General features: G+C 31.3%; 2 protein-coding genes across 5 annotated transcripts; both read right to left on the reverse strand.

The window, feature by feature from the left end:
* Positions 1 to 298: 298 nt before the first annotated feature.
* Positions 299 to 6,667, reverse strand: LOC133817107 (pentatricopeptide repeat-containing protein At1g73400, mitochondrial). Of its 4 annotated transcripts, XM_062249512.1 has the most exons (4): positions 6,584 to 6,667; positions 3,964 to 4,108; positions 2,687 to 2,734; positions 299 to 2,509 (listed from the first exon to the last, which is right to left on the reverse strand). In XM_062249512.1, the coding sequence occupies exon 4, from the start codon at positions 2,471 to 2,473 to the stop codon at positions 716 to 718; it is 1,758 nt and encodes a 585-aa protein (XP_062105496.1). In that variant the 5' UTR covers positions 2,474 to 2,509; positions 2,687 to 2,734; positions 3,964 to 4,108; positions 6,584 to 6,667; the 3' UTR covers positions 299 to 715. The 4 variants fall into 4 exon arrangements, with proteins under 4 accessions (XP_062105496.1, XP_062105495.1, XP_062105497.1 ...); XM_062249511.1 differs by lacking the exon at positions 6,584 to 6,667 and having other exon boundaries at positions 2,687 to 2,731; positions 3,964 to 4,215; XM_062249513.1 differs by lacking the exons at positions 2,687 to 2,734; positions 6,584 to 6,667 and having other exon boundaries at positions 3,964 to 4,215.
* A 1,250-nt stretch (positions 6,668 to 7,917) lies between these two features.
* On the reverse strand, positions 7,918 to 13,703 carry LOC133817108 (protoporphyrinogen oxidase 2). Its single transcript, XM_062249515.1, has 18 exons — positions 13,561 to 13,703; positions 13,270 to 13,309; positions 12,810 to 12,945; positions 12,601 to 12,666; positions 12,253 to 12,303; positions 12,026 to 12,082; positions 11,812 to 11,885; positions 11,646 to 11,682; positions 11,391 to 11,456; positions 11,114 to 11,154; positions 10,660 to 10,792; positions 10,361 to 10,540; positions 9,988 to 10,062; positions 9,492 to 9,615; positions 9,247 to 9,355; positions 9,029 to 9,103; positions 8,815 to 8,921; positions 7,918 to 8,327 (listed from the first exon to the last, which is right to left on the reverse strand). Exons 1-18 carry the CDS (start codon positions 13,595 to 13,597, stop codon positions 8,197 to 8,199), a joined length of 1,539 nt encoding a protein of 512 aa, XP_062105499.1. The 5' UTR covers positions 13,598 to 13,703; the 3' UTR covers positions 7,918 to 8,196.
* Between the last annotated feature and the right edge of the window lie 7,375 nt (positions 13,704 to 21,078).

Here is a 21,078-nt window from a genome sequence, read left to right on the forward strand (position 1 = left end):
TGTGTTTAAAAAATTTAAAAACAAAAATTTTACCAAACGTACCCAATATATTATACATCATCGATTGAGACTGCTATTAGAGTATCATGTTAAAGATAATAAGAATCTATTTTTGTTAACTCAATCTCATCATTATTATTAAAAAAAATTAAATCCAATAATTTTTATAAATTTTAATATTTGTAAAATTATAATTTAATTTAAAATAATTTTCATTTGTTTTTTAATTCTATTACGTCTCTCAAAATTTAAAATTACAAATCATAAAAATTATACTTTATAAGTTATAACAAAGATGTAACAAATAAAAAATAATATTACAAGCAATAGACTAAACGATATATTTAATCCAAAAAGATTTTGTACATGAATATACATGTTCTTTCTTGCTACTTAATTCTGCTATATTTTGCACTAAAATAGGATCTCAATTAGGACATCCAGCCCAAATGATTTTAAAACTGAAATTAGATCTGAGACAAATTATGAGATTCAACAACAAAAAATGAGCATGAATAAATCACAGGAGTGGCAAGGTTAATAAAGCTCCACGGAGATCATTCTAAAGAATTCATGCACATATTTCAGAATTTCCCTGAATGATAAAGAGGGTGATGATCCATTAGTGCTTTCAAATTAAGGCTCCCCAGACTGCACTAGCATGCAGGAATTGGACAAACCAAAGCACTTAATAATAACCTGGCCTCAAATCCCATTACTTCCCTCTCAAACTCGTGTTTTTTCGCTTCTCGTTCAGTGCAAAACGCCTAGCCATAGCGGGGTTGTAGAACTGCCTCATATGTTCTGAAAGCCTATGGATAGCCCGCAGATCACCAAGGTTAGAAAGTTGTGTCAGAAAAATGTCAAACTTCCTATAAGGCAATTTCATTCTCCTGTTTACCACTTCTTCCAAAAGGCAACATGCTTCTTCAACTTTATTGCAACCAAAAAGCCCTTCAATCATCACACAGTAAGAATCAATGTCTTGAGCACAACCATTTTTATCCATCTTGTGCCAAGTCTCAGTTGCCCCATCTGGATCACCCATCTCAAAATACATGGAAATCAACATATTATATGTCTGCACACTTGGCATACAACCTGCCTCAACCATTATGCCAAAGAGTCTAAGTGCTTCATCACTATGTTTATTGTCACACAGGACCTTAAGAAAACAATTGTAAGTTACAATATCAGGAGGGTAACCTTTGCTCCCCATCTGTTGAAGGAATTTGTATGCGACATCAACTTTTCCAGCCATACACATCCCTTCAATCAATTCCTTGTATGTTGTAACGTCGGGAAGGCAACCGCTACTTATCATATGTTCCAGATATTTGAAGCACTCTTCCATTCTATCATTCTTGATAAGAGCCACAATCATGATCACATAATTTTTGGCAGTGGGAGAAGACAAGGTAGAACCACTTAATCTCATGAATTCAAAAAGCTCAACTGCATCAGTTACCATCCCTGCTCTGCAGAAAGAATCAATGGCAGCACTATATGTAAAATTATCAGGTGTAAGACCCATTTCAATCATCTCTTCTAGTACCTTCATTGCTCTTTTTGGATTTCGAACTCTACACCACCCGAAAAACAAAATGTTATAGGTATTAGCATCAGGCTTAACTTTTCTCTTCACTCTCTTAAACATCCCTTCAGCATCCACAACCAAACTGCATTTGCATAAAGCATCAAGTAGCAAGTTAAAGGCATTGATCTCTGGCTGAGTTTTCACTCTAATCCTCTTTTTCTTTGCGAATTTATGCACATGGGTCAAATACTTTTCACAATACTGCCTCAAAATTGTCAAGAGAACCTCAACAGGAACATTGTTCTTGTTATGCCTTTTCATATAATCCAGCATATCACAAACAATTTGAAACTGTTTTATCTTGTATTTTGTAGTAGACAGTATGTCAATCATTTCATTAAACACACTAGGTTCATGAGCATAGTTTTCTTGGTGACCAGCCCAAGTGAAAAATCTAAATGCTAGTTTCTCCTCAAAACGCAGCCTTTGGAGAATCTGGGCAACCAATTCAGTGGACAAACCAAAACCAACACGGTCCAAAGCTTCCTCCATGTTAGAATATGCAAATGAATTATCCATAATAGTCCTATACAACTTTTCTGCATTGCTTTCTTCACAATTCACTTCGAAATCAGTACGATCAGAAATAAAAGACTCATCCGATCTAACAACTTCTGAACAAAAGAAGCGCTTAGGGACCCTATACGCAACAAAAGCATTGGAGGAACTCCATCGACGAACTAAACCGAAGCATAAATATGGAAAAACTGTAAAATTGGGAAAATAATTTGTGGGTCTGATAGTTGAACTACTCAAACCTGTAAGAATAGCATCAACGGTTGAAGAGAGGCCTCTAGTGTTGGAACCAATTGAAGAAGAAGAAAATCCAAAATAGTGACGCATTATAATGATATTTTTCCACTTTGGAGGATCCATTGTTGAGATGTGGCTGATAGGTTCACAATTTGAAAACTGTATTTTTAAAAAGAATGATTATAAAATAAGAATTTGAATTTAGTATGTGAATATATTTCTGAATTCATTAGTTCGATTCAATAAAAATTCAACATATAGATTAAATAAACAAATCCATTTTGAATCTGAGAAATGAACTCTATTAATATAGAGTGATAATAATGAAGCACTAACCTTGTAAAACTAGTATATTATTGACAATCCCCAAGTGTGGAAACGCTGCTGCCAGCAAGAAAATTGTGGTCACAAAGAGAAAGAGGTCAAAAATCAAAGAGGAAAGGATATTATCTATGAAGGGGAAAAGGAAATATTGGCAACTGTAATTTACTCTCGGTGAGAAAAAGAAAAAAAAAGGAGAGGAGAGGAGAGGAAAGGAGAAAAAATTGATTGACCTTAAATCTGAAAACAAGTTTCATTTAATAAAGGGTGGGTAAACATTTGTTACATTGTTTTTCGTAATGTATCGTTTCAGTACCTGTGTTTATAATAATGCTTATTTAGTATACTGTATTTTGAAATCATACATATTTGATACCTGTATTTTAATATCGTAAATATTTGTTATCCTAAACTAAATTTTAATTAATAAAATTTTACCAATTTAATCAAACTAGGTAGATGGTCATATTAACAAAATTTTATTTATCAATCATGAGTTTGAGTACCAAATATGTATAATTTTAAAATACAGGTACTATATAAGCATTATTGAAGAAAAAAAAGAGGTTACTAAAACTATACATTGCAGAATCAAGGTACCAAATATAAGTAAATTTCCTTTAATAAAAATTATTTAACTAAAAATTTAAAAATAATAAAATAATTTCATAACGTTTGAAAAGTCTCATAAGTAATTTTGTAATCAAGTAATATTTTACAAATGAATCCCAAGACATAAAGAAAGCAACAAACGAAAATTTAACAATGAGATCATAAACATCATGATGTCGAGACCAATGGCTATGGAGCTTGAGCCAACAGAGGCCACTGAGGTAAAAAGCTGAGATTAATTTAAAGAAAAAAAATCTAATAAAATAGTCACACATAGAAAAATCAAGTTCATCATTTTCATTGCTATGACAAATAACTAAAATCCAGGCATAAGCATTACAACATTTTTCATGCAGAAAACACACCAAAGTATCCTCTAACTGAAGCTATATAATATTGGTATGGTATGCCTCTTCCACTCATTGCAAATAAACGATGCATAAACGCATGAGATAAGGCTAAGCATTCAAATCATTAGCTCCTAAACTGGAAGCATGAATAACGCAAGTCATTGAGGAATTAAATCAAACACTTAATGGGCACACAAGTTCTGCCACCTTTCACACATGGTCTCAACACAAACAACTCTATTGATTATGCAAACATATTTTTATGAAAAGTAAACAAAGATAATAAGTAGTAGAAGAAACAACCAACTCAACCAAACATTCATAACTCACCAATAATGGAGTAAAACACCTAGCTTTTGGCTGTGACTGGACGGAAAACCACCAAGCTGCGGGAAGATGGACAAGCTAACGGCGATGGACGGAAAATTAGAAATGGGCTGAGACTTTGATCAGAGAAGGCGAGAGTGTGCACTCACTGTGAATAGAAGAAAAGAATGAAGTGATTATGTTTTCAAAGTTTTTGGTTGAAGCGATTTGGGTAGAGAGAAATTGTGAAAAGAGTGTTTCATTTTAGTTTTGTAGATTAAATATTAGAATCTGTAATTGAATTTAGGATTGGTTCACGATTATAAAATTGTATTTTTGAAAAGTGAGATTCTAAAATGAAAATTTGAATTTAGTGACTAAAATTATATTTCTGAAAATGTAATTGGTTAAATGTCAGTAAATGAATTTGGTATTAAATTTGAAAATATAACATAAACTGAATATGTGATTGTAACTGCTGAATTTGAATATTATTTTAATTTTATATATTTTATATACATAGGTTATATAATATTAAATTTTGATTTATCAATAGATTTAATTAAGTAAAATTTAATTATATTGATAAATTAAAATTTAATAATAATTATTGATTAAATTTATAATAATATTGCATTGTCATCTATAAAAATACCAGCACAACTTATTTTTAAATTGTGCATAAATATCATAAAATATTCCATAAACACCTTATTACTAATGGGAACATACTCAAGTCATAAAAATTGGCAAAAAAAATAAATAAATACAAGCAATGATACAAAGAATAGGAGTAGAGAGAACAAATAAATTATGATTTTGATTTTGATTTTAAGTTTTTGGAGAAAAAATCACAAAACAAAGAAAACGCAAAATTGTTGTTTTCTAAATTACAACATAAAATTAGAATTCTGATTAGGATATAGTTTTAAAAAACAATCTACCAATCAAATATTTTGGTAGGTCCCACAAATTTTAAGTTTTCAAAAACATAAAATCATTTCCAAATCTCCAACCAATCACACCCTAGAGGGTGTTTGGCACCTTAACTAAAAAATAGTTTTTTGTTTTTAAAAGCTAAAAACAGTTTTTTGAAAACAAGTTGGGGTGTTTTGCGTTGTTTTCAGAAAACAAATTTTAAAAACAAAGTTACAAAAAACATAAAATTTTGAGAACAACAAAAAATTGTTTTCTGTTATTCTCAAAAAAAATTTGTCTATATATTTTTTTTCTCACATTATTTATTTATTTATTATTATCTAACATCATTTATTGTCACATAATTTTCTCTCTCATTAGTTTCTCTCTCTTCAGTTTTTCTCACATCAATTTCTCTCTCATCACTTAATATATCATAATTTTCTCTCTCATCATTTTTTCTCTCTCGTCATTTCCTCTCTCATCACTTTCTCTCTACTCACTTCTCTCTCTTCACTTTCTTTCTTATCACATTCTTTTTTTTTTTTTTTTTTGATCAATTTCTCTCTTCTCAATTTCTATTTCTTCAAATTTTCTCTCCTTACTTTCTCACTTCTTATTTTTCATCATTTTTTTTCAAATTATTTTATCTCATTATTTATTACAAACTTTTAAAATATTTTTCTCTTTGTAAATATATTTGTTAATATTTTATTTAAAATTTTAAAAAAATAAAACTAAAAAATTATTTTTAGAAAACATTAACCAAACACCTCTTGTTTTTTGAAAACTACAAAAATAGTTTTCTGTTCTCATTTCTGAGAACACAACTTTGAAAACAAAAAACTGAAAACAATACCAAACAGGCCCTTAGTTTCGGAAAAACTCCAGGTTTTTTTTTTTTTTTTGTGCTTCATAAATAAATAATAATAATAAAATGACTCATTTGTCAAAATATAAAATAAAATAAAATAAAAATGACAACTTCCTATAAAAACGACAAATTTCTTAAAACATGACATTCGCTTGAAAAACAACAACCTTTTTAAACGACAATTTTCATTATAAAAACGATAATTTATTTTAAAAACGACAACGTTTTTTCTGAAACAACATTTTGATAAAAACGATAATAATATTGAAAAACGACAACTTCTTCTGAAAACGACAACTTTCTTTTAAAACCATAATTTTCATAACAAAAGGGCGACTTCTATCAAAAACGACAACAATATTCTGTAAAATGACATTTCCAATCAAAACGACAATATACTGTAAAAACCACAACTTTAATAAAAACGATCATTTATCTCAAAAACGACACGAGAATTTTCTCAAAAACTACAATAAGGTTAAAATACGAAGATTTTTCAATAAATCGAATTATATAAAATAATCCTTTAAAATATATATAATATAATATTCAAATTATTAGCTCTCAATGCAATACTGTTAGTATGAAAAACACTTTAGAAAGTCGTTGAGGAATTTTATCAAACATTTTATGAGCACGCAAATAACTCTTTAAAACTAACTAGCATGTCATTGAAAAATTAAATCAAACACTTTACAAGCACACAAGTTTTGTCCACCTTTCACTTCATAAGCACGTAATCACATCACGAACAACTCTAGTAATTATGCAGACATACAATAAGCAAGCACTAAACTCAAAATAGAATAGAAGAAAGAAGCAATTAACTCAACCAAAACATTGATACCTCACCAATAATGGAGTACAACACCTCAATTTTGGCAGTCCAAAACCACCAAGGTGACAGCGATGGAATAGAAGAAAGAAATGAAAAGATGATGTTTTCAAGAGTTTTTTGTTATAATGAGATAAAAATCGGGAAATGAATGTTTTTTATTTTTGTTCATTACAATTATAATAATTTAGGTTGTTCGGTAAAATTTTTGTTTTTGAATTTTTTAAACATAAAAATAGAAATATTATTTTTATTTTTGGTTTAATATTTTTAAAAAATAATAAATGTTTTTGATAATTTTTATATTTATTGTTTATTTAACAATATAGAATGAAGTGTTGATTTGAAGTAGAAAAAAAAAACAACAAAAAGTCGAAAACAGTTTAAAAAAAAATTTGAAAGTGAAAAAATTATATTTTCAAAATTTAATGAATTTTAATTAAAATTTTTAAAAATAATAAATAAAAATAGAGTTAACAAATACTGTTTTATATTTAATTGTCAAATTTTTAATTAATTAAATTAAAAAACTATTTATTTAAGTCTTCTGAAAACAAATAACTTCATTATTTTGTATTTTTAAAATCTTAAAATTGTGTTTGGATGAAGAAAATAAAAATTGTGACACGAGTAGGGACTCAAGGGAGAAATTTTGCTAAGTAATTGCCTATAATAAATGGAGTCGTTTTGAGTTACTTTTACTTCATTTAGATTTAATTTATTCATGCAAATACTTACAAATACCACATGGTCGGGGCATACAATTAGTGGAAGGTTTTCTTAGATTAAAAGATGATCCCATTGTGTTAATTAATTATCATGTTTTTAAAATGCAAACATTCGAGCTTTTTCATACAAAATAATACTTTTATTAAAGCAATTTGACTTGAAGTTTTAAAATTGTGTAGAGCGGATGACTTGGGAGAATAAATATATAGCCATTCAGAGCAAATTATTGTTAGAATTATCTTTAAATGATATTACCCGATAATCAAAGTTATATGTAGAAAGTTAAGATTATTTGATAAGTAGAACAATAAAATTTTAATAATTTTTAGTTATAAATATAAATGAGATAGTAATAAACATACAACAAATGAAAATAATTTACTTACTCATGTTTAAAAAATTATTTTGAATTATTTACTTGGTGTCATGCATTATAAAAGTATTGTTTTAATGATATTTTGTTAACCATCATTTTAGTTACTCTCAACTTTTATATCATTACACAAATATTAAAGGATAAAGTTATCCTTTATTAGTCGAATGTTAGAGAGGATGAAGGTGACTCAAAATATAGTAAATCATATCCGCAATCTATAATCCATAAAATAAAAAAGACAAAGCATAACAAATTGACCATATTTACCAAAATAGTCATAATTCATTAAAAAAAAAATCAGGGAGAAAGCTAGACATGTGTGATAATTTAGGTATAAAGAAATTGTAATTTCTCCTAAATATATTTGATTGCGCATCATGTATATATTTACTACACTACACATAATTCATAAATAGATGTTAATAGATAAGTAGCAAGAGACTTTTGGACTATATATCTTGCCTAGCAGCTTACCACAGTATTTTACATCTCTATGTCATGTAATTTGGGCAGAGTGACTATTTTTTACTCCTTTTTGTTTTCCATGTCTATTCTGTTTTGGTCTGGAGAAGAATCCAAATAGGAGATGACCATATCTGCCGCCTTGCATCCAGAGGCTATTGCCTTGCCAACAGAGAGTCCACCTTTGTGATTTCCTAACCAAAATAAATTCATTGTATGGTTTTAAGTACAAACATGATGAAAACTTTACACACTAACAGTACTAGTAGTAGTGTCTATGAACATCTCAAAGCAAAGGACAAAGTTTTCAAAGTAATCTATTCTCAAGAGAAAATCAGGCTTGCTGTTAGAGAAAAATATCCCACATGGAAAGTATGTGGGTAAATTCAACAATACATAAGAGCATGGTTACTCCACTAATCACCAATTGGTTTTGAGATGGATCACCAATTGGTTTTGAGATGGAACTACATGTTTCTTACCATGCACCTCATTCTACTTCTAAACCATGGTTACTCCACTAAGGTTTTGAGATGGAACCACATGCTTCTTACCATGCACCTCTTTCTACTTCTAAATCACTTTCCACATTCTAACCTAAACCACTTTCCACATTCTAACACTTGCTTCCGGTTCAAGTTCTGAGTTTAGAATAGCAGTTTTCAATCTCGTTTAGCATACCTGCGTAGAAGAATCCAGGAAGATCTTTCTCCATGGTTTCGATTGCTTCCATAACTAAATGATAGTTACGCCCGTACAAGGGAAATGCATTTTTCCAGGTAAAACGACTGTCATTGAGCACACTTAATGCATAAGAGAATTATCCAATAAACAAACATAATCAATGGAGTTTGGTTTTTTTTCATATTGATTGACATAAGGAAAAGATAATTACTTTATGAACGTCGGCTCTCCTTCAGCTCCTAATAACTGTTTAAGGTCAGCGGTAACAACTTGCTTCAACTCGTCTCTACAGCATTAGACAATAGTAATTTGAACAGGAGTTAATTGCACAATGTGTATGGAAGCGGAGAAATTATCAGGACAACGAGTCAATAACAGATTATTTGTACCAAAAGGTGAAAGAAATAAGAAGTATCAAAGCTTCCTTACGTTGACGCGAATGCTAATTCCTTGTTTCTTGTCCCCCCAACAAAGGTTGTATAAAGATGCAAGTCGTTTGGTGCACGATCAGGAAAAAGCATAGAGGAAAAGAGAGTACCTGCAGAGCATATACAAATCAATAGTTAATGATCAGCATATGAAACAAATTTATTAGCTTTTTTAAAGAACATGGACACAAAATCATATAAGTTCCAGCAGAAGGCCAAAAAAATAGAACCATACACAAGTATTACCAAGAGTTTTTAAACCGTTCTTCTGCTCCACCGAAGGAACAAGAACACCAAATCCCTCAAGAGGCTTCTTAACATTCTCCTTCTTGAAGGTGGTTATCAAAACGGTTAGTGGCAAATAAGTCATCTGAAACGTACAAAGATGATACTAGCATTAGTGAATTGTTATCAAGACCTTTCGTCTCAACCAAAGACATGAAAATTTAAAGATGAAAACCCATAACAAATAAAACTTCATACATCTTAATATCTTGTTAAAAATTTCATGTTTTCAACATTAATGATGCAAAGATGCACAAGCTTTCACATAATGCCAACAGCTAAAAGAATAAGGAAATTTCATGTAAGATAAAAAAATGGGCAACAAATCTTGTTGGAAATATGGACAAACTTTCATATCATCTACCAACTGCTAAAAGTAAAAAAGAAAAGTCCATGAGATGAAAATATCAGAAACAATTGTGTGCATAAATCTTCAAATCATATGGTAAAAAGATACCTCAGGAAGAAAATTGAGAGGGAAAAGGGTTCCCCTTTTGGTGATCGTCATCTCTTTGACATTGCGTAACGGCGCCTGTGGTAGACAAGTTCATCCTAGTTAACATAATTTTCCTTCACAAGGTACTCAACTATTCATTATATATATTATATACATATAGAAGAAGTGTAAAGAGTAGGAGCAATATCTGAGCACATATTGTAATCCTTTCCTTCTCTGCTGCTTAATATTTTCTCAACATTCAACCATTACATTGAGCAGCAGTCATATCAAATTGATAACTTTTTCATGTTTTGTAGGAGCCTCAAAGTACTCAGATAATTTTAATACAAGCTAAACACCCTATTAACAGATAATCTATAATTATACTAACCGTCATGACTACAGCATCAACTGATAAAGCATTGGAGTTCTTGTCAGGATTAGCAGAAGAAGAAACTGTCCAATTTCCTGTCAGAGACTTAACATTGTGGTCATAAGATAATGATAAAATCTTTGAGCTCAGTTTCAGCTCATCTTTGTCAAGCTCTTTGCACAATGTGTCAGCTAGTGTCTGCACAAGATAGAAAGCAGAAAAACATCGACAACCTTGTAAAGGAGGAGCATGGAACAACATGTATGACATGGGACCACACTAGTATTTAGGAACAGACATAATCCAAATTAAGAGACCTGCATTCCACCGTGAAAGGAAAATGAACCACGTGGACGCTTCTTTTTTTCCAGAGAACCCTTTGTTCCTCCACTTTTCTCCTTTCTGGAAAATAACTTTGATTGAATCAACCCTCCAACAATTGAACCAAACCTGATATATAAGTGAAAACAGAGTGTTCATAGACAGGGATATCATCACAATACAAATTATAGCAATTAAGCAACTTCATTTTTAAGTAGAATAACTGCAAGCTATCCATAAAGATCATAAATAAAGAGATTTTCTTGTAAACACCATTGCAAGAAATAAAACCACAAACATATTTTCTACTCATGAACCATGAAATAAGAGACCTGAGTAACAGAAAATTGAAATCCCAACAACGAATGGATAAGATTAAATAAAATTAATAAAACAAGAAATAAAGAATTAAGGGAAGTGATGGAAGAGGATAAGTCAACTAGATTTTACCTATTCTCTAAAGTCCATAGTTCTGGAAACGAATGCTGCATCTGTTCCAAAAAAAAAAAAGTTGAGAAGAACTATTGACACAAAAAAAATACAGAACTAAGATGCCATGAAATTTGATAGCAGATGCTGACAAAATCAGTTGATAGATGTAATAGTAGCTAGCTTTGTAAAAGCCTAACAAAGTTTTTCCCTTCTGAACCTTAACCGGACTAATAAAAGAACAGATATCACTTTAAGTATTGAGAAAACTTCACATTTATGATGAGACATCACTCACAGATAGAGATTCAGGGTCTGCCGCACTTGTGCCCCCGACAAAAGGGTCAATGAGATAATCAACAACCTTTCAAACATAAACAACACCAAAAAATGAGAATGAGAATAAATAAAAATTGATGATAATGAAGAAACTGTACAAAGAAGTTGACTGGCCAATGATCTGTCATGTGCATAATCAAGTTATCAAGAAATCAACAAATTAGCTTTAGCAAGCATATAAATAAAGTATTATGTCAAGCTAACACCGAACTACCTCTTTCCCAAAGTGACGCTGAAAGAATCCACCCACACTGCAGAAAACCAAGTAAATTCATAAGAACGAAAACTACTTCCTCAAACAATTACAAGCAAGGAGGTTAGAGCACAAAGAGTTAGTTGGATAACATAGAATTTAGAAACTATGAGTTACCAATTATCACCTTTCTTGGGTATCATCATCTGCTATTTTTGAATTTCTCTTCTTCCACGTAAATGGCTCCAGAAATATCTGAAACTGCAAGCCGCATTTATGAAAGAGTGAAAAACTTTGTTAACATTATAGTCAATGAACATACCAAACACACATGAAAAAAAAAGGAAAAACATGATATACTTTATACTGATGAATGTGTTGCAAGAACATAGTTATCAAACCTTTGAGCGTGAAGAAAGAATGTTGCTCGTAATCAGAGCAATTGGGTTTGTAGGTATCTGATAGGAACCATAGAGCAAATTCGATGGTCACAATTAGAGACAGAAAACTGCCAAGTTTAAATAATGGTAATAACACAATATATTTATATAATTTATAACATTTTCTTTCAAGTTAGGTGTAAATGAGGAGCTACAATGGCAATATGAATACAGCAAGCAGAACATACCAACACCGGTTGCCCATTTCTTACAACATATCGTTTGCTCTGTGAAATTGGCTGTATAACAGAATAAAAATAACCATGATCAGTCTCCGTAAGGTTCCAATCAAGTAACCAACTATAAGTAACAGTGTATTGCTTTAAGAATTCGAAGCCGTGGTAGAGAAAATTAAAAATATGTTAAGGAAATTAAACTAGCTCAACAATACTCTTTTTTTTGAAAAAGATACAAAGGTCAGAAGGCTGACCTCTACTCAAATAGTTGAGAAACCTCACTTATGGCTCAACAATACTCAACATAAAGTCTGACTCTTACACAAGTATTATGTACAACAAGATTCTCAAAAAACTTACAAATTGTTGCTTATCTCTTAGTCCAAGATTATCAAGCAGATCTTGTACCTCAACTTCACTCTCAGTCTACACAAAGTGGGAAAACTTTATAATTCAATTCAACAACATAAACAACATAGCAATTTTCTTCAAATCAAAACAAGATTCCAGCGTCAACAGTAATCCAACATGACTTAAAATTCAGTGATTTATGCACAAAACCAATTTACCATTGAATTGGCTCCTTCATCCCATATCAAACCATTATGCGAAATACTCCTCAACTTCCCACCAGCTCTTGCCTCAGCTTCAAATACTGTAACGTCAAAACCATTTGACTTCAATTTATAGGCTGCAGCAAGCCCACTACACCATGAAAACATAAAGTCAATCAAATCTTCACAAACACTCGTCAAACCACCTTTATAAGAAAGAAAAATGATCATAATTATTAATTATTGTTGTTGTTATTATTATTAGTATTTATATATTAGTTCCATTTCAAATTCACTTGAAAATTTATCACATTTTTTATTTTATATATGTGTGCGTATAAGCATCTAATGTAGCTTCGCATTTAAATGGGTCCCAAGAGAAATTAATGAGCAGCCTCAACCCAACCAAGAATTATTCAATTATATGACATATCAACCAGTAAAAGCTACAAAAGCAAAAATGAAAAATGGTTACCTGACACCAGCACCAATAACAGCAACTCTTTTAACAGAACCTGAACAATTCCATTTCCATCAATAAATCATCACCATTCTAAATTCTTGTAAAAGGAAGATAACGTTTGACATAAATACATAAAAACATGCCATTTTGAAGAACATACAATTGAATAGCCCAAAATTTATGAAAATTTTAACAATTATATAATTTGACAACAAAATGCAAGGAGTTTTCACAAGAATTTGAACTTTGTGTTGGTGTTGATCTCAATTATGAATCATGAGGAGAGAGAGAGGGTAGACTTACTTGGCGTATCTTTTTTGGTAGACGAAGCCATTCCCATTTTCGTTTACTCTTTTCACTTTTCAGCTTGCTTGTGATTAAATTCAGCAGTCTAGTCTAAAATCGAATCAAAAGAGACCCAGTCCAGGAGGAGGAGGGGAGGTAATGCTACTAAAACGCACCGTTTTGACAAACCCGTACCGAAGAGAGAACACATGTCCGACTTGCCCGAGAAGACTGACTTGATTGTCGTCCACGTCAGCATCCAAAACAAGTCATATGTAAAAGGGCCAAGAGAGAAGCAAATGGACTGGGCTGGACTGGACTGGACTGGACCCATTATGAAAGGATACTGGATTGGACACTGTCGCACTTGTTTGGCTCGCTATATCCTTGTCGTTTTAAGGTAAACGACTTGTCGTTTCAATATATAGTGTTGTTACTGGCCCATTATGAAAGGATTTTGGACTAGACACTCTCATACTTGTTTTGTTCTCTATATGCATGTCTTTTTGGGTAAACGACACATCTTTTTCTAGATATGGAAGTTAGACCACTCTTAATACTTTAGTCTTTAACATATATCACTAAAATCTTATATTTTTTTTATTTTATATAAAATATTTACATTACATCATATTTCACATTCTCTTTTGTTTATTTATATTTTCTCTACATCAATAAGATATTTATAGCTCAATAAATAATTATCTCTAAATATAGAGAAATACAGTTGATTGAGGTAAAAAAAATTTAAAATAACTCACTCAACCATTATAAATTTATTTTTATCATTTTTTCTTTATAATTTAAAAATGAGCTATTTTGCTTTATTTATTTATTGGGAATGCTCAAATTGGCCCATTATGAAAGGATGTCAGACTGGACACTTTGTCGTATTTGTTTGGTTCACCACTATGTCGTTTTTTTAGGTAAACGACACGTCATTATTTGATGTAAAATAAACATGTTGTTCCTCTTTAAAAAAAAACGTGTCATTTGTTCTAACTCACCACGTCAGTCAATTTCAATTAAAAGAGCAGATATTTTTTTTTTTTTTTTTTAGTCTTAAGCGTTTATATTGACTATTTTCTTTTTTTTATATATGGTAAACGTTTTTTTTCGAGATAAATAGTAAATGTTTATTTGAAATGTTGTTCTTAGAGCATTTCTAATGGATAAGGTAAAATGTTTTATTTTTTATGATATAGAGAAAAATTTGTTGAATAGTCTTCTAATTTGTGATGTAAATTTATATTTTTTTTAATTAAATAAATAGCATTATGAAATACTATTCATCAAGCTATAAATATTTTATTATTTTTTTTATGAACTTTTGTATATATATGAGAGTGATACTATTATATTTAATTATTTTATTTCTTAAAATGAATAAAATATTTTTAAAAATATAATATTTAAATGATATTTTAGAAAAAAATAGAGCTGCTGTATAGTATAATGTAAAAGTTTGAGGTAAATTATAAAAAAAATATATTTTAATGATGTATTTTGTAATACACTTTTTCTATAATATTTGGCTAAAACTCACAAAAGCATATTTCATCAGCTCTTTTATACATATATTTATAATAACTATGCACAAATTTCAATTAATCCATATCTACATTTACATATCATTTATATAATATTTTAATATTATTATTTTTCTTTATAAAGTTTCTCTCTCCCATTTAAGTATATATTTATTATTTATTTATTTTTTTTCAAATATTTTATTTTACTTTAATTAATAAAATATATTTAAAGATATAATATTTAAATAATATAGAGAAATATATAGAGAAACTGATGTATGGTATAATGTAAAATAGAAAAATTTGTATTTTAGAAATGTATTTTAAAAAATGTAGTAGATCACCTATTGAAAGTGCTCCTAAGTTATAAAAAAATATATATATTACTCTTAGGAAAAAGTTCAGAATACAATTTAAATCGTAACGCATCATTTATTTATTTTATTAAAAAAAACCATGTATGTTAATTCCTCGAAAAATAAAAATAAAAAAGCTTTCGGTAGAGATTAAAGACATCGTCTCTTGTTTTTTTTTTTTATAAAACTTTAATAAATCAAAACAAAACTTTAAAACCAAAAAATGAGTCACGCAGCACATTTTAATAAAGATATCGTCACACAAATCTTCAATATTGGCTATCAAAAGAAAAAGTACACTGCAAAATGATGAACTACTTCCATTAAGTTAGCTTATTACACGAATGAATAATTGCGTTTGTAAAGAAAGTGATTGCTTTAGCTTACATCAATTTGAAAATCAAATTGAAACAAAGCAAGACTTTATCAAAGATAAGGTTTTCAAATCAAATTTTTTTATTACGAATCATGATAAGTTTTAAAGATTAAGATTCTTGGCTCCTTAATTTCTATCATATCCATTGATCATGTAGTGGGGCAATTCTACAAACATGTTTAAAACTAATCATTAGTATAGGCTTAAGTGGCCTAAAAAGGGAGGGAGACAATCTTCAAAATGTGATATTTGATGCCACTTGTTTGAGTTCAATATAATTTTTAAGCAAAGTCAAATTCGCTTGAGTTTGGGAACACTAAGGCACAAGCAAAGCAAGTGCAACATTTTCAAAATTGACTTTTTTTTTTTGGATTTTAGGGACAATTGAATCGATCCAATCATGAAGTGCCATTTGGACTATAATTTCAAATTGGGTCGTGCCCACATGAATCAACAAATACAAAATTAAATGACAATTTATTTATGGTCCACAAAAATGGAAAAAGTGAATTAAGAGATAATGTGTTTGGTGGCAAACAAAAGAAATTAATGAACATAAATTGGTTAATGATATGAGTCATTGAATAACACTTTAGCGCCAAAACAACTTAAATTACAACCCAATGATTTGGTTTGGTTAGGTGGTTTTTGAATAGGTTTGAGCCAAGTAAAGTAATATTGGTTAAGCAAAGGAGTTTGAATGAGTGTGTTGTTGTCCTATTAGTGGAGGGCAACTTCAGTGAGCTCCACCAACTTAGCCATGGACCAAATATTGGGGGGGTCCAGTGTATAGTGGGCTTGGCTCAGCATATCAGAATTTTGGAATGGCCTGGCCTTGTACTATATTTTAATCATTATTACACTATTCAAATTTTTGAACTTTGCATTCCAATAAAGAAAACCCTACTAGCAATTCAACAAAATATTTTTTATCCTAAATTTAATGATATTTATGGCACAGAAGCTTTACTTCATTGTCCAAACTGCTCATTCAATTTTGAAAATGGAAATTAAGAAGTGTTTGTATCTCACTTATAAAAACATTATTATGGAACACACTTGAGTACCACACACAAGTAGGCTCCATAGAAATAAAATACTATGTCAATTCTATAATTGTGTTAGTATAGTGTTTAATACCAAGATACTTATATGGGGCTCTTTAGCATTAATACACTTAGAGCATTTTTAGGGGCTATTCAAAATAATGTTTTAGAATGTTGTTATTTGGCACTTTAAGGTGTCTAACACCACATGAGATGACACCCTATGGTTGGTTAGCGATATCTCATAATATTTATTGAATTCAAATATGTGGAACCCGATATTAAATTGCACCAATAGCAGTACGCGACCTTTTTGTGGTGTTAGGCACCAGTGGTGTCCTTAGCAATTCTCTTTTAGCTATAGATAGTATAATATAAAAATTTATATATGTAAAAATAACTCTCTAAAATAATATTTTAGTTATTTTAGCTCAAATTTAGCTAAAATATAAAGAGCATCCTATGATTTTTTTTATAGATCCAATGAGTTATTCTTATAAACTGAGAATTCTTTAGAGATTGATATTATTAAATGAAAGACAAAAGTGTATATTAAAATTTCAGAGGTGCTTGCCAAATTATGTATATAGTGTGGTGTAATTTCCTACACCAATTCAAGAACAGAATCCAATATATGCAACAAGACAATGAGAATCAAAATATTAAACAAGAAACAAATGAACAAAATGAAAAGAAAGAACTAATGATGGAGAAAATAGCCAAAGGCAATGGCTGATGATTCCTTTATTAAATCTCCAAAGAATGATACAAATAGAGTCACAAAGAGCCTAGCTTTACACAATTACAAATCAGCTCACACTGAGAGGCATTGATCAAATACACAATGCTCTCTTTTACAACCCTCCAAAACTCTCTTTTATGACTTAGAAAATTCAGTACAAAATGAAGAAGCTAGGACTCTTATTTATAGACTCAGATAAAAGCAAAATAAAGCTAACTACAAACATTACAGGTAATTAACTAACTAAACAATGACATGTCAGCTGAGTTGGACAAGTGGTTGAATCATCACAACAAATCCACCTTGATTTGACTACTTGGACAGCAGCAGCAGACATAAAGAATTGAGCTTCAAAAGGTTTGAAGATCAACAACAATTATCAATGTTTAGGAGATTTAGACAGTGTTTAAACTTCTGGAAGGTCACACTCTTAGTCAGCATATCAGCAGCATTATCTTCAGTGTTGACCTTCTTAGCATGAACCTGCCCTTTGGCAACAATGTCTCTTATAAAATGGTACTTGATATCTATATGTTTTGATCTTTCATGTAGCATAGGATTTTTAATCAAATGCAAAGCACTTTGATTATCACAGTAGATAGATATCTTACTTGAGTCAAAACCAAGTTCATGAGTTATACCTTTGAGCCAAAGTGCTTCTTTAAAGGCTTCTGCTGCAGCTATATATTCAGCTTCTGTAGTTGAGAGAGCAACTACCTTTTGCAAATTAGATTTCCAGCTGACAGCACCTCCACATACACAGAATACTAAACCAGAAAGTGACTTCCTGGTATCAAGATTTGCAGCATAATCACTATCTACAAATCCAATAACATCTCCTTCTTGTTCTGTTTTCTTCCCAAAAATTAATCCAAGCTGAGTTGTTCCTTGAATATACCTCAGAATCCATCTTAAAGCCTTCCAATGTTCTTCTCCAGGATTAACCATGTATCTACTGACTACATTGAGAGCATGAGCCAAATCCGGTCGAGTACAAACCATAGAATACATGAGGCTGCCCACAATGTTGGTGTATGGAACCTTTTCCATGTTTCTTCTTTCTTTCTCACTTTGTGGGCACTGATCCTGAGATAATTTGAAATGAGGGGCTAGAGGTGTTGAAACAGTTTTGGCTTTATCCATCTTGAACCTCTCTAATACCTTCTCTAAATATTTCTTTTGATGCAGCATAATGATTCCTGGTTCAGGTCTTTCAATCTCAATTCCAAGGATCTTCTTGGCTTTGCCAAGGTCCTTCATTTCAAACTCATTACTTAGCTGCAACTTCAGATTGTGAATGTCTCTTTTGCATTTGCCTACAATTAGGATATCATCAACATATAAAAGCAGATATATGTTGTTGTTTAAGTAGACACAAGGGTCAAAGTTACTTTTGACAAATCCAATATTAGTAATGAATTGGTCAAATCTGATGTTCCATTGTCTAGGGGCCTGTTTAAGACCATAAAGAGACTTCTTGAGAAGACAAACCTGATTTGGATTACCATTTTCAAAACCTTCAGGTTGATGCATAAAAATTTCTTCCTTCAATAAGCCATGTAAAAATGCAGTTTTTACATCCATTTGTTCCACCTCAAGCTTATCTCTAGCTGCCTTTGCCATTATGATTCGAATTGATGTTTGTTTCACAACTGGAGAGAATATTTCTGTGTAATCTATTCCCTCTTTTTGTGTAAATCCCTTGGCCACAAGTCTGGCTTTAAACCTTTCTTTCTCAATTCCAGGAATTCCCTCTTTCAGCTTGAATATCCACTTGCATCCAACCAGTTTTTTCTTCTCTGGTTTTTCAACTAATACCCAAGTGTTATTTTTCTGTAGGGAAGACATTTCTTCCTGCATTGCCTTCTTCCACTGTTTGCATTTGTTACTCCTCATAGCTTCTTCATATGTCAGGGGATCTGTGTCAATTTCTTCTTCTGCAACAGACAAGGCATATGCTATAAAATCAGCATATCCAAGTCTTTCTGGTGCCCTGATGTCTCTCCTTTCTCTGTCTCTGGCCAGTTGATAATTATCAAGATTGCTGGTCTCATCTGTGACTTCTACAGATGCAATTGCACCTGTTTGAGATCTATCCTCAGGTGTTGTAACAGTTTGATCCCTTTGAGCATTATTGGCATCTTCCACCTGAATTCGAGCAGTCTGATTTGTATTGACAGGTTGAGCTGTAATAGGTGTCTTCATTGGCATTTCTTCTTCTCTGAAAACAACATCCCTGCTCACTATGCATCTTTTAAATCCAGGTTCTAGGCACCATAGCTTGTAGCCTTTAACACCAGTAGGATACCCAATAAACATGCATTTGATTGCTCTTGGCTCTAACTTGTCTTGTTTAATATGAGCATAAGCTGTACATCCAAACACTTTCAAGTGTTCATAGGACTGTTTCCTTCCTGTCCAGATTTCTTGAGGAGTTTTAAAGTCTAAGGCTACTGAGGGACATCTATTAATTAGATAGCCTGCTGTAGTGACAGCTTCTCCCCAAAATTTCTTTTCCAAACCAGCTCCTTTAAGCATGCATCTTACTCTTTCAATGAGTGTCCTATTCATTCTCTCAGCTAATCCGTTTTGCTGAGGTGTTTTCCTTACTGTCTTGTGCCTAGCAATGCCCTCTTGTTGACAGTACTTGGTGAATTCATTGGAGCAATACTCAAGACCATTGTCTGTCCTGAGTTTTTTAACCTTTTTTCCAATTTGATTTTCTGTCAACTTCTTCCAATTAATGAAAGTTTCTAGAGCTTGATCCTTTGTTTTTAACAGTAATATCCACACCTTTCTTGAGTAATCATCTACAATACTCATAAAGTAATTTGCTCCACCTAGAGAGGATACTTTTGCAGGCCCCCATAGGTCTGAATGTAAGTAGGCTAGAGGTTCTGTTGTAGTATGTATTCCTTTGCCAAACTTCACCCTACAACTCTTTCCAATAACACATTCCTCACAGAAGTCTAGTTTCCCACTTAATTTTCCACTGAGCAGACCTTGTTTTGTCAGTTCTGTTATACCTCTCTCACTTACATGTCCAAGCCTTTTGTGCCAAAGTTGAGTCATGTCAACATCCTTTTGAACGACTGAAGCAGTACCTGTTATTGATTTCCCAGCTAGAAAGTAGAGTCCACCTTTAAATTCTCCTTTCATAACCAGTAATGAACCCTTCATAACCTTCATAGTGTTACTTTCAATCTTTATTACACAGCCATTCTGAGCTAAAGTCCCAACAGATAGCAAGTTCCTTCTCAGATTAGGAACATATCTAACATTTTGTATTGTTCTGATCACACCATCATGCATCTTTATTGTGACAGAACCAATTCCTCTCACTTGACATGCCTTGTTGTTTCCAAGTAGCACAGAACCACCTAAAAATTCTTTGAAGTCTCGAAACAACATTTTGTTAGGACACATATGGAAAGAGCAGCCAGAGTCAAGAATCCATTCATTACCTGAATTTTCACTCGATACA

This window comes from Humulus lupulus, chromosome 2, assembly GCF_963169125.1.
Source record: "Humulus lupulus chromosome 2, drHumLupu1.1, whole genome shotgun sequence".
Taxonomy (NCBI): Eukaryota; Viridiplantae; Streptophyta; class Magnoliopsida; order Rosales; family Cannabaceae; genus Humulus; species Humulus lupulus.